This window comes from Barbus barbus (genome assembly GCF_936440315.1).
Source record: "Barbus barbus genome assembly, chromosome: 18".
NCBI lineage: Eukaryota > Metazoa > Chordata > Actinopteri > Cypriniformes > Cyprinidae > Barbus > Barbus barbus.
Genome location: NC_136746.1, coordinates 12,875,514 through 12,889,257, shown reverse-complemented (window position 1 = coordinate 12,889,257; position 13,744 = coordinate 12,875,514). Strand labels below are relative to the sequence as shown.

The following is a 13,744-nucleotide window of genomic DNA, read 5'->3' as shown; positions in this document are numbered from 1 at the left end:
GCATCCGATCAATATCTGTGAGTATCTGTAATGCACTTGTCACTGAGACAGACCGCAAGCCAAATTAATAGAGTGCACGCTTGTCTTTGATGAGTGTGTGCTACAGCAAAGGTGATGCGCTCGGCTCTTTTAATGTGCAGCGGCATGTATATATCTGTAAGAGAAGAGTGAGATGTAAATGCATCATGTGCACACTTGTGTTTGTGTGTTTCTCTCTAATGGTCTTCGGGGCAGGGAGCTACTCCATCAGCAGGGCATTAGCACCCCGTTGCCCCGCCTGGGTATCGATGGGTCGCTGTGGTGATGCCACCCCCTAAGGGCCGCCACGCCCTCTGGACTGTCTGGCTGAGTGACCTCTGACCCCCGGGCTGTTTGGCAGGGCTGCGCTGACTGCGACACAGTACTGGCCATTGATCTTCCACTGACACCAGGACAGCACTTAACACTCCGACTGTGGGAGTAATGGAGCCTGCCCGCTGTTATTACTGACCCTGTGTCTGTGTGTGTGTGTGTGTGTGTGATAGAGGCCAGTACTGTGCATCTCTCAACCTCTCACTGCCCTTTTCTCTCGCGGTCCATCTCTATTAATATTAATAATGAACTTCTGTATATCCAGACGAGAAGCAGCGTTTCTACTCAAGAGATTAATCTTTCCTGCCAAACACCTCTCCTGCACCTTCACCCTTTTCTTCTACCTGTCTGATTCCTGGAGCTCAATTAGAAAGTGTCACTTTAAAAAAGCACCATGGTATTACCATGGCTTTCGTAAACTTTTTGTGAAAAGTCACATTTAACCACTGCTGCGGGTGTGTGTTCACGGTGTGTGTGTGTGTGTGTGTGTTCACTGCTGTGTATGTGCACGTTGGATGGGTTAAATGCAGAGCACCAATTCCGAGTATGGGTCACCATACTTGGCCGTATGTCACTTCACTTCACTTCAGTTAACCCCATACTTAAATGAAAATAGTTCATGTTTTATTTGAATTATTTTGAAGAAAGAAAATGAAACCTAATTTTAGAAATTTTACATAGCATTTTTTTATTTTGCACAAAAAAAAAAATATTCTCGCTACCTTAATGCAAAAAAGAAAAACGAGGATGTAACTCAAAATAACAATATTTAATAAAGACATCACGGCAGGGCAATACCAGGCAAGGCTAACACAGACAGGAACACCGAGGAGTAACGAGTAGACCAGACGAAATCAAACTGAATAGACAGGACTATAAATACACAGGATAATCACACAAACACAGCTGGACACGAATTAACTAATAATCACTTAACTCGAGGACAGGAAACAAACCAAATATGGACACAAGAGGTGGGAACACATGACATACACGACAGAGGACTGACATATACATTGTTTTTTTCTCCTTTTGTTTGTTTATAAATACTGTAAAGCTGATATAAAGCTGCTTTGACACAATTTGCTATACAAATAATAGTGACCTGACTTGACTTGTTTGTTTGTTTTTGCTTAAATACATTATTCAATTAACTTTTATAATTAATATACAGAGAATAACCACAGATAACAGTACCAATTACAAAAAAAAAAAAAAGTAAAATGTCCTGACACATTATGGTAATGCTTATTTATTACAAAAATATCACTACGCAAATTTACAATTTTCTTTATGCACAATTCTTTACAAAAATTATTAATTAGAAAAACAAAATTAAAAGTTGGCCCCATTTGATTTTGGTGTGATAAATGTGCGAATTATTTACAAAAAAAAATAATATTGATTAAAAATAAATAAATAAAATTGATTATTTTTGCCCATTTGATTTTGGTGTGAAATGTGATATGAGCAAATTTTCCTTAAAAAAAAAAAAACTGTTTTTAATACACAATTATTTACAAAATTATTGATCAAAAATAAATAAATATATTTCCTTTTGGGGGGCTCATTTAATTTTGGTGTGAAATATGACATGACCATATTTTATGTATGTTTATTAAGAAAAAAAAATAGTACCAATTATAAATAAATAAATACATGAATAATTTTTTTAGAGTGAAATATGCCATTGGCCATGGGATGTTTTTTATGGCATGTTTTTTTTTTCATGGCATGCTTTTCATGCTGACTTGTTACCATATAAATGATTGACTTTTGACAATTTTAGCATTTTTTTCTTTGACATACTTTGGAGTACCACATGAACATAAGCATGCATATATGAATATGAAAGGCATTCAGTCCCATACTATACATGAAAATACCATGATACTGCCATCAGATACCATAACTGTACCATAATTTATATTCATAGTACTAAGAGTTTTAATAGTAGTAAGTAGTAGTAAGAGTTTTATGCCATGACTGACACAAAGACAATCAACAATAGACAGCAGAAAAGAATGTGTCTTATATCAAGCCAACAATGGCAGAGGAGAGAACAATACAACTGTCCTTCCATTCCACACCCTCTCAGTTTCTCTCTCATGGCCACAAGCTTGTGTCTGATCGCTTCATATCTGCAGCCCATCTCTTCATTATTTACAGTAATAGCCTGTCAAAGCCATGCATTCAGTCTCTCCAAATAACGCGCACCCACAGTTGGGCAATGTGCATGGTGCATGCACTGGCCAGTTAGAGCTCTCTACTGGTGGCAGCCCGGGGCTAGCTGCTAAATGGAATGCTTCACCTCAATTGAATGGGAATCATTTCTCCTTTATTTCTCCATGTGCGTGACCTTGTCTTTCTTCCCCTGGGTGAGGTGAAGGACGCAGGGGGCTTGCCGCTGGCTGGTGGGGGCTTAGTAGAGGCTGGAGAGGGACATTAGAGAAGCAGTCTTTACCAGACGTGGGCCCGGAGCCCAGGTCACGGCAGGGGAAAGAGGCTCTTGAGTGATCTGATTGCCTGGTGCAGGATGCGGCAGTCCTTAGAAAGGTTGCTAATAGCATAGCCCCCTTTTAGTGAGCAGGACAATACTGGATAATTCAATCTGATGCAGAGCTCTTGTATACACACAAATGTAGACGGGCATTTAACGGAAGAGAAAAAGTGGCCGAAAACATGCGTGCGCTTACGCCGACGCACACGCATACGTGTGCATTCCTGCCGAGTTCAGCCGTATTCGTTCCCTACAAATATCTGCTCACATAGCTACGTGCACTGCGGACTGGAAAAGCCAATGGCACTTATTTTGAATTGACTGCTAAAACACTGGGTTTTGAGGCACAGGAGAGAATGGACTTAAATGATTCGCATTGATTAGTGATGTCCCACTTTGGAGCACGCTATGGGTTTCAGCTCACACTCGCAGCGAGGGCAACAACACATCATCAGCGCGCGCACAAGCGTTAAAATGAGAGTGAGTGAGTGCGTGAGTTCAGATAGACTGAATTACCTCTTCATGCAATGTAATGTGACACTCCTCAATTAATATCTTCAGCACGAGAGGAATTAAGCATCAATTTAGCGTGTTAGCCGCTGCAATTTTAGCAACGCGGCAACTCATTCGTTTGACTGGGAAATACAACCTCGCAAATTTCCAGAAAGTAAGGGGACGGAATTTCTACTAAACCAGATGTTTTCAGATCTTTTAAAAACAGAATGAACAACAGGGGAATGTTTGTCCGATCAGATAAGGCCAAACAAACCATTTTGCAAAGTATGAGAGTGCCCCCAACTGGACACTCGTCAGACAATTAAAACAGCTAAAACAATTAGAGTGTAGCCCGCCGTATAACCACCACGAGAGGTTTAAAAACGTCCCATCTCAAAAAAACACCTAAATAAACATGCCTTCTCTCCACAAGTATCCCTGTGAAGAGTTTCGGCAATGTGTTTTTCTCACTGTGTCAAAACACAGAGGTCATATGAGAGGCATTCACTGCCATTTCAGAGGCCCCAGGTAAGAGAGATGCAATTAGGACGCTAGCACGATCAATTAACCAGCTCTCCAAATCTACAGTAATTAGCTTCTCCATTGTGGAACAGTTGTAAAAAGCCACTTGGCAAAGCAGCGAAAAAGCATCGACTGGATTGTTTGGAGGGAATGTGGGTGTGTATGCTTGTACGAGTATCATTGTGTGCATTTTTGTGTGCCACAAACTGTTATACAGAGTGTGATGTGATTGTGTGCTGGAGATGGGGTGGGTGTTGGCAGGCTCTTTAACTGGTGTACTTACAAAACAATAGTGCGTCTCTCAAATGCCGGTCAGATATGTGAAGATCACGCGCACGGCTTCTACTGAAACGTACAGTTGCGTTACATTTGAAATGTTCTTTTTTTGAGACGGGCTTTACAGGCATATACCTAAAAAGCTCAGTGGGGAGGCTTGACATCATCTGGCCACTGGACCAGCACTACATCAATCCCCCATAATCCTTTTGGGCCGGATGGGCTGGGAGAGGTGGGTGAAAGAAGCAGTAACGCCACCCCCACCGCACTCCCCTAATTCTGCGTTCTGATTGGTCGGCCCACCCTCAATGCTTTTTGTGAAGCATGAACCCCTGGGCTGGGACTAATAAATGACTTCTCCTTTTTTGCGAAAGATTACGTCCCCTCATGGCTCCGCCAAAACAATGAGACAGGAACCAACCTGCTGGAACAGAGGTGGGCCGCTTTGAGCTGAGTGAGAAGGTAGAAATGAGGCACAGTGGCTGAACCAGTATCCATTCACTAGATTCATTCACCACTAGGCCAGAAAGTTTAGTTACCCTCATTTCTTCCAATCCTGTATGACTTTTGTCTTCTGAAACAATATTTTGAAGAATGTTTTTCTTCAATTTTCATTTTAGGGGGTACTGTTTTTCTATGAAGACATAAAATACTACCTAGAGTGTTTGAAAAAAAAAAAAAGATAAGAGTGGACAAAAAGCAAAAGTGTGGGGCCTATGTCCTGTCCTGAAAAGCTAGTGATGTGAAGCGGCTTGCGGTTCACATATGAAAAAGTGCAGATAATAGGCAAGCCAAGCAATCAGCCCGCTTCTACACAACTCCTCTGCGGCGCAACCCAAAAGCAGGGGGTGTGGGCTTCTTAATCTTGCTTCTCTTGCCAGCGCAGGGATCTGGAGGTGTCATATTCCTCCAAAACATTCCTGCTCCTTTCGCTCCAAATGGCCGACGTTTTGTCGCCAGTGCAGGGCCCCTGTAATGAACCTGGGGGGGATCTTCAGAACTCAATGACTGGACGTAATTACTTCTCTCCTTTTCTTCGCTTCTTTTCTCCACACTGGCTCTCCCTCCGAGCCGTACCGGCCCCCAGCTTTCGGGCTGGCTGGTCAAATACAAAAGGCAGGCTGCACCGAGTCCAGCTGGGGAGGGCTGGAAAGGGGGAGTGTTTCAGGATCCAGAAGCCCCCGATCAGCTGTCACTGAGACACCGAGCGACTCAGCACTCTTCACCAATGCCTGTGAGCTTACAGAATTGACCTTGACAACCATCAAGCAAAGTTGTTTTATTTGACAGATAACGTATGCAATCTAAGCTGTCAAGGTAATACTTACCAATTCATGCTGAGCATCCTCAACATCAGAGGAGTGCATTATGATTTAGTACAAATTATAACATAACATAATACATATGTGTGTTTGTGTGTGTGCATTTTTGTGACAAATGAGGAAATAAATTTGTATAATGACATGGGTATGACATAGGTATTACAAGGAGAAGGTGACTTATGAGGACATTGCCCCATGTCCCCACTTTTCAAAACGCTTATAAATCATACAGTGTAATTTTTTTTTGAGAAAGTAAAAACGCACAGTTTCCTGTGAGGGCTAAGTTTAGGTGTAGGGTTGGTGTAGGGCAATAGCACATACAATTTGTACAGTATAAAAACCATTATGCCTATGGGATGTCCCCACTTTTCACAAAAACAAATGTGTGTGTTTGTGTTCATGATCATTTCTCCTATTTTGACTTTTAGATTAATTTTGCCATCATCTAAAATGCACTTAAAGTTAAAAACTTAAAAACAATTAATTTAATATTACTGTTAAATTATCTCAAAATTAATATCAACTTCACATACTGTATAAAATATATTGTTGGGATGCCTATTCACTTGCAAAATTTAATTTAAATATTGATTTTAGTTTTCAGTGTCTTATTTTAGAATTAGACAAATAGTACAGAATTTGATGGCCATTTATTGGTTATTGGCCATAAAATTTAAATACTTATCGACTTATTGAAACTCATATTGACCAAAATTAGTGCATAAAAGGAGCCTAAATGTAATATATTATAATAGCAATTAATTCAAAATAAAGCGTAAAGCCCTGTTTTTCGACTTATAACAAATGTATTTGTCTCTTATTTAATTATTATCAATTTTCCAACATATAGGAATAAAGGATATAAGTTTTAAACTAAAAATAAATATTAACATAAATTAACGTTTCTAAAAACATAAAAGCCTATTCCATAAACACACATTAGGCATGTTAGTCCTTGCAAATTAGCTGACATACATGTAAAATAAAAGACAGCACTTATAAAAAATAAGTGTGTGAGAGTCATTACATTGAGTGCTTTGCAGACAAACATACATTCAGACAACACACACACACACACGTCCCTCCCGGGAGTCATTTTTGGAGTGCTGCCCAAGCTCTGAGTAAGAGGTGGCTATTCACATGCCTTGTTCTCCACCAAGACGCTAATCAGATAAATGATCTATTTGTTTTAAAACATCATCAAGTACATTAGGGCTGCTGGAGACCTGGCATGGTTGCTAGGCAAACCAGGGGGTGGGGGGCTCAAAAGGGTGAATACGAACATTGAGGGGGGTCCACAAATGCACCATAGTGATGACAGAAAAGTGCACTCTGATAGACAGAGAAATGAGAGACAAATTAACTACATTACATTAATCACTTACAAGTCCAATGGTAGCACAGAAACACACAGACACACTCACAGAGATACAGAGGCCTATGGGTAACCTGTTGTTGTTCTCTGTACAAAAAATAAAAGTGCTTAAAAGTACCACAGTGCTAATATGGTTATTTGGATATGGTACTATGGGACAAGCATCACAGTACAACCATAGTTTCTGCACATGTACCATGAAAGTACCATGGTATTCTTCGAAGTAGCTTGGAATATCAGGTAAATATCATCTGATAAAAGTGGGTGGTGATGTCACTAAATGGAGAAAGCTGAGCTCAGGAAAATTAATTAGCCCATTCTGATTTGGCAAGAACATTTTAATACATTACTTTATGAATCAATAATAAATCCAGAAATTGTGCCTGCGTTAAAAAATTATGAAAACAAAAAACATATCAAGTGAAAACAAAGATGTCAACTATCTTATTTAACATCAAGATACTAGTGGCATAAGTCTAAGTTTCCTTGCTTAAACTTCCTAGAATATGCTAAATATACGTTAGACTCTTCCTGGCAACACTGTTGCATTTGGAAGGTTTACGTGTGTTAGTGTTAGGACAAAAATTGTGCAAACTCCATAAAAAAATTCAATCAAGTCTTTCCCTCATCAAAGTTTAGCATTACTTTTGAGGCTAGTTAGTTCACAGGCATGTGAATAGTCAAATATGTAATGCATGAGGGGCAAAAGGTGCATAAAACTTAAAAAATGATGGAGGACAAGTCTAATAATCAAGTCTGGAGTGTGAATTTCTAGGGTGTTATTACTTTCTTCATTTATTACTCTCCCGCCTCCCTTCTAATGCCAGACTTGAAGGGACCTTTTCAACAAAAGAAGAAGTGTTACCTGGCTGCTAAGGTATGTAGGTAATTACTGTGGCATTACACCCCGCATAATATCCCTGCAAAGGCTAGTATTGTAATTTCTTTCCTTCAGGTTTCCCTTTATCACCTCTCTTAGCTCTGATACAGCTCGCCCCACTGCTGACCCTGTAACCATGATTAAGAACATTTGCTTTTATACTCATGCTTATGTAGAGGAAAAAATCCTTTTATAATGCCATCTTGCACATCGCCAGAAAAAGAACATTATGTTTTATAATAATGCTTCACATAATGACTTTAATCTGGGTCAGTCATTTATCATTCAGCACAGAGTCCCGGTCAGTTCTAGGTCACTCAAACGCAGACAATATTTCCTGTAGGTGGCTTTATCATGAAAGCAGTTCTTGGCCTTTTCACCAGTGGCACTGATTGAAGACACTTTCACTGTCTATGATGAGCTTTGGGAACTCTGCACAGAGCTCTTACACCGTGTTCAGAGCTAACTTTGTATAACTTGAGAAAATATAACAGTGAAATTTTAGTGTCACATAAGACATAAAACTTTTTTCCTAAAGATGTAATATTTTAATCCAAATTATGAGAATAATAAATATGGTATGAGATTAAATTCATAACACTAAAATAAAGTCATGTAGAAAGTGACAAAGTAGTTATAGATTCATTTTGACTGAATTCAATTGCTCACGTTGTTTACAATAATGATGTAGTTCCTAATAAAGTTTTTAGCCAATTGGTGAGAAACTGTTTTATTTATTCACAAAAGACAATTCTGACTGGCATTTGGTGTTTGGCGAGTGTTAATTTTGGACTCTGCCTGCACACGTTCAACAGGCCGTTCTGCAGTAATGAGGGCTTGAGTCTGGTCAGGGAGCTGTCCTGTAAACAGTCTGAGAGCAGCGTTAATTAACTCTCACCAACACAGGAGAGCAGAATAAGTCAGAGATGGAGAGCCAGACCTCTGACCTCTGCAGGTCTAACCAGGCCTCATTGGACAGCCTCAATCTGAGCAATTAGTACACCGGGTCCCCCAATCTACATAATTGCCCAAGCAGGGGGTAGAACAGATGGGCATGTGAGTGGAGACCATTGGACACACACAAACAAACACATGATTCAAATAAAAAGACACAAACACACACACACACACTAATAACACTTATTAAGCGATGAAAAAGTCACCATCACACATGGATTCGTGATAAATGCATGGATTCTGAGGAAACCCTGCTGAGACGGAGCGCTGCCTGTTAAGCCTGAACGTCGTGATTTCAGTGGGGATCAGTTCCTCCACCTCATCATGTGACCCCTCTGAAGAATGTTTTAACTCAGGACGCAGGATAAAGACCCTGACTAGACTGGCTAAGAGTATCCAACCAATACCCAATGAGGCTTGTATTTTGTGGTAGTATTTTGTGAAAAATAAGTGTTAACTAGTTGACCTCACTAATCATCCAGTCGGTTGTTTGATGCTTAGTCAACCATTGCAATCCAACCTTGAAAATGAGTTGGAGCTAAACGGCAAAGTTTTGGCTGGTTAATAAAGGCCGTTTTCACATATTTGCCAATTGATTTCTTTTTCCAGTAAATGTATCACATATGCATCTCAAGTAACAGTGCATTTTGTTTTTTGCTGTTACATTCACACATCAGCACTAAAATACCAGTAATCATTACAGAAGAACCGCTTGATGTCTAATTTGACAACATTTTCTCACTTCTTTGGTGATGCGGGGCAAACTGTAAAGCTGAAGCAATAATAAATGACACCTAGTCATAAAAAGAGACAACTAAAAAGCACCCGAGTTTACTGTAAACACTGCGGAGAAATCATAAACTTAATGACTATTCCAAAGCAGATTTCTTACATGCTTATACTGGTAATCTCACGCTTTGTTCACACATGATCCCTAAATAGCAATTTACAAGTAATTTTCTGGAAAAGGCTGTTTGTGTGAAAGCACCTATTGTCTCGTTAGCACCAGCTGGTAGATGATGAAACTACATCATTTGGCTGCAAATAGCTCCTCTAAAATAAGTATCACCAGTGTTGGGGAAAGTTACTTTTAAAAGTAATGCATTACAATATTGCGTTACTCCCTAAAAAAGTAACTAATTACATTAATTACATTTGTTTAATACAAGAAGTTCTATTTATAGCAAATGTAAAAACTCTGACCCAAGCACATGACAGTGGAAGAGCTGATGTTTGAATCCAAACCAGTGGTCAACGAGCCTCTTTAAAGCCCTTCACATCCACCCAGCATGTTCAGATAAGACCTTTTGTGTCCCTCTTGATCCCTGCTGGAAACAACAGCACTTAAACCCACAGCACTGTCAACCCTTCCAACCCTGACAAGTTGGATCACGGTAATCCATACATTTGGATAGCTAATCCACATTCAGTGCCTCAGAGGACATAGAGACCTTTCGGCTTGTCAAATCCTCAGACAAGGATTTTAAACTGGGTATGTGGGGTGGGTAATAAATGGGGCACCCCCGTTTGCAGACAATGAGCTTGCCCAGCTGAGCTGACAAGGACATAGGGGGAGATGTTTGGGCTTACCAATGCGTAAGATCAATTAAGGGTGGTTGAGAGGAAGGTCTGAAAAGAGAAGCGATGACCCTGCCGTAGAAGAGAGCCATGCTGCCCCTTTTTCACTATTCCAGTAAAAGAGCCAAATATTTCAAGACATATCAGTCCACAAGCCACTGGAAACCAGCGCGGGACCAGTCTCTTTCCTTTACTAAAATAGTTCACTAAAAACTTTTTACTAAAAAGTTTCTGAGCCACTGGTTTATCTACCTAAAACTCCTTTTGTGCTCAACAGAACAATAAAAGTCATACAGGTTTGGAAAAACATGGGTGAATAAATGATGACAATTTACATTTTTGGATTAATTATCCCTTCAATACTGCACTCTAACGGCAAAACACAGTAATTTAACTTAAGGAAAATAGCTTAATTTTTGTTCTGGTTTATTATTTTGTCTGAATCTGAGCATAGCTGAGTCAAACCAATCTGTCACTGTATGTCACGGAACACTTAGAGAGCGCCGTGGAAAGACAAAGTCTAGGTCTAAGTGCAGGTAAGAATCTCTTTTAATAAACAAAAAGGCCAACAAGACAAAACAAAACAGATTCAGGAACGGGATACATAAAACGGCAACACAGTGCATGTATCGACAACATCTAAACCAATACCATTAATACAACTAATTCAACCAGACAGAGCAGCGGGAGTCTGGTGTATAAATAGTCCATGACAATGGGGAACAGCTGAGAGTGTAATATGTGACAGGTGTGTGGAGTTAGGGGAATAGAGTCTGGGAGGATGGGAGATGGTGACCTCTGGTGGTGAAAGGAAGAACTATAGGACCCGGACTCATGACACTGTATAGATCATGGCCTAAGAGAATGGATTGTCATCATAATTCAGTTTGAACAAAATAGTAGTTTCTGTGTTTTGTCTTTGGACAGCAAATTTATCATTTGCTGCACAATATACTGCTGTATAGGGCCAACAGATATCTAAAGTTGTATATACTGCATAAAGTGTGGGGTCTGTAAAAGTTTGTTTTGTTTTTTGTTTAAATGTTTACAAAGGATGCATTTATTTAATCAAAAGTACAATAAAAAAAGTATTTAGAAAAATTTTCATAAATTGAAAAAGTAATTTACTTCTGTGATAAAGCTAAATTTTTAGTAGCCATTACTCCAGTCTTCAGTGTCACATGATCCTTCACAAATCATTCTAAATATGCTTATGATTTGGTACTCAATGTTGTTGTTGTTTTTTATCATCATCAATGTTAAAAACAGTGCTGCTTAATATTTTTGTGGAATTTGTGATACATTTTATTCAGGATTCCTTGATGAATAGAAAGCATAGACAGCAATAGACAGCATTTGTAACATTAGAAATGTTTTAACTGTCACTTTTTACCTTTCACAATCCTTGCTGAATAATAGTAATAAAAAGAAAAGTTTTTTTTGTTTTGTTTTTTAAACAAACATCTTACTGACCCCAAACTTTTGAACAATAGTGTATATCATGAAAGAGTATTTAATATAAAGAGATGCCATAAATATATATTTACAATACACAGGAATTATCATTTACGGAAACAATAAATCAGTTCACTGTATCTGCTACCTGTTGATTCTGCAACTTTGTTCAGTCACTTATATTCACTTACAAAGTATGATTCTGGCCAACTTAAATACTTGCTTTAAATTTCCCTGAAACGTGCATTGCGTATGTAATTGTTCATTAGTCAGTGTTGTATTGCTAAACAGTGCATGTTATGACTGTCCAGACCTGTGCTGGGAAAGTAAACGTACTTTAATACACCTGGCACAGACAGCAGAAGTCAATAAGTTGCTTTAAATTAGGTGCTTCTAAGGCTCAAGTGTGCCTGCCTCTGGTGTATGATGGAGCTGCAGCTTGATCTGACCCCCTGCTGCCTGCCATAGTATATGCTCTGTTTAAGACTACAGTAAAATAATGTTCATTCATAATCAGAAAGTAGGCAGACTGCATTAAAAGAACACAATTACCTCTATCTGATCAGTTTCAGAGAAAAAACTAAAGTACTGTTGTAAAAACACACGGACATGCACACAAGGGGTACTCACAGACATTTCCCGTGTTGTCAAAGCTGCTGAGCACCTCATCCACTCTAATGGGACCAAGATTGTCTCTGAAATGCATTAATAAAATCGATATAGTTATAAATACAGTAGTGATATAGTGATAACTAAATAAAATATGACTAAATGAATGTGTCTAATTATACTGACATAGTTTATTCACCCATTCTGCAATAAATAAAAATATGTATTCACAGAATGTCAAAGCTGCTCTTTTTTCCATTCCATACTGAAAGGCTAAGACTTTTATGGTTCTTCTATGGTGCTTTTTATTATTATTCATATTTTTGGAGTTTGACAACTCTTGCTCTCCATCCACTTTCATTTAATGGAAAAAAAAGCAGTGTGACACATACGTCAGAACTTTACCTTTTGTGTTTGACAGGGAAAAAAACATATCATATGGGTTTGGAACAACATGAGGGCAAGTAAAACATACAGAATTTACCTCTGTGAGAATTATGCCTTAAAAATGTAAGTTCTTAAGAATCCTGAAGCTAATTTACTTCATCTGTTCTAGTTCATTGAACACTTTCTCCAGCATACCTGAGTAAGGCACTGTACTGAGGAAAGATTGCACTTCTGTACTCCACCCACTGTCCTTCCGATGGCTCATCCGTCTCTGTGGGAGTGACCCTGCTCCTGGAGAACAGGTTAAAGGAGGAGAATCTTCTCACTGACACCTGCTGAACATCTGCGCTGTCGAGCTGCTTCTGTTTCAGAACCTGCATTATGAGAGATGCACAAGATTCTACTCCTGAGACACGTCCATATATGTCTAGCGTGGAAAACGCATTATGTAACGCATTACATTTAACCAAACACATGCAATCAGCTGCATGTTTTAGGAGATTCACTAAACGCCCCTCACCTGTCGCAGAAGAGCCCAGCGTGCACGGGCCACATCGGTTCCACAGTGAGAGTCGTGATTTTGGTGATTGTTCGCGTGCATTTCTGTCGCAGCTAACGGGGGATCTTTACATTTATTCATGACAGAGCAGCCTGCTCGATTTGATCCTGTTTCATGCAGAAAATAACTTCTCACAGTATAACTACAACAACAACAACGGAATGCAGAGTCTGGGCGAAGGCTTATTCGGCATTTGTTTTCTGAATGTGGTTAAAGTCGATGGTAGAATTTACTACCGTTTTCACAAATTCGCCGGTATGCGCTGGTCTCTGTTGCTTGGTAATAAAATCCCATGCTACTTCCGTACACCACCTCCTCTTGTTGCAGGACGAAAGGAAATCCAATTCACTACCAGAGTAATCGAACACTCGGCTCTATCGGCTGTCATCTATGATTATTGATCCTATTACTCTTGTCTGGACTATATGTCATATTTTAGCGCCGTTAGTGATGGGGAGTCCGACTCATTTCAGCGAGT

General features: G+C 39.4%; 1 protein-coding gene across 1 annotated transcript in view; it reads right to left on the bottom strand.

Annotated features, from left to right (window-relative positions):
* camkmt (calmodulin-lysine N-methyltransferase) overlaps window positions 1-13,718 on the bottom strand; it is a 124,314-nt gene extending 110,596 nt beyond the window's left edge. Inside the window, exons 1-3 of the mRNA XM_079440106.1 lie at window positions 13,228-13,718; window positions 12,903-13,081; window positions 12,342-12,406 (exon numbers count right to left, since the gene is read on the bottom strand). Of these exons, the coding sequence (XP_079296232.1) occupies window positions 12,342-12,406; window positions 12,903-13,081; window positions 13,228-13,347 (364 nt within the window). The 5' untranslated portion in view covers window positions 13,348-13,718. The remainder of the gene's footprint in view (window positions 1-12,341; window positions 12,407-12,902; window positions 13,082-13,227) is intronic.
* Between the last annotated feature and the right edge of the window lie 26 nt (window positions 13,719-13,744).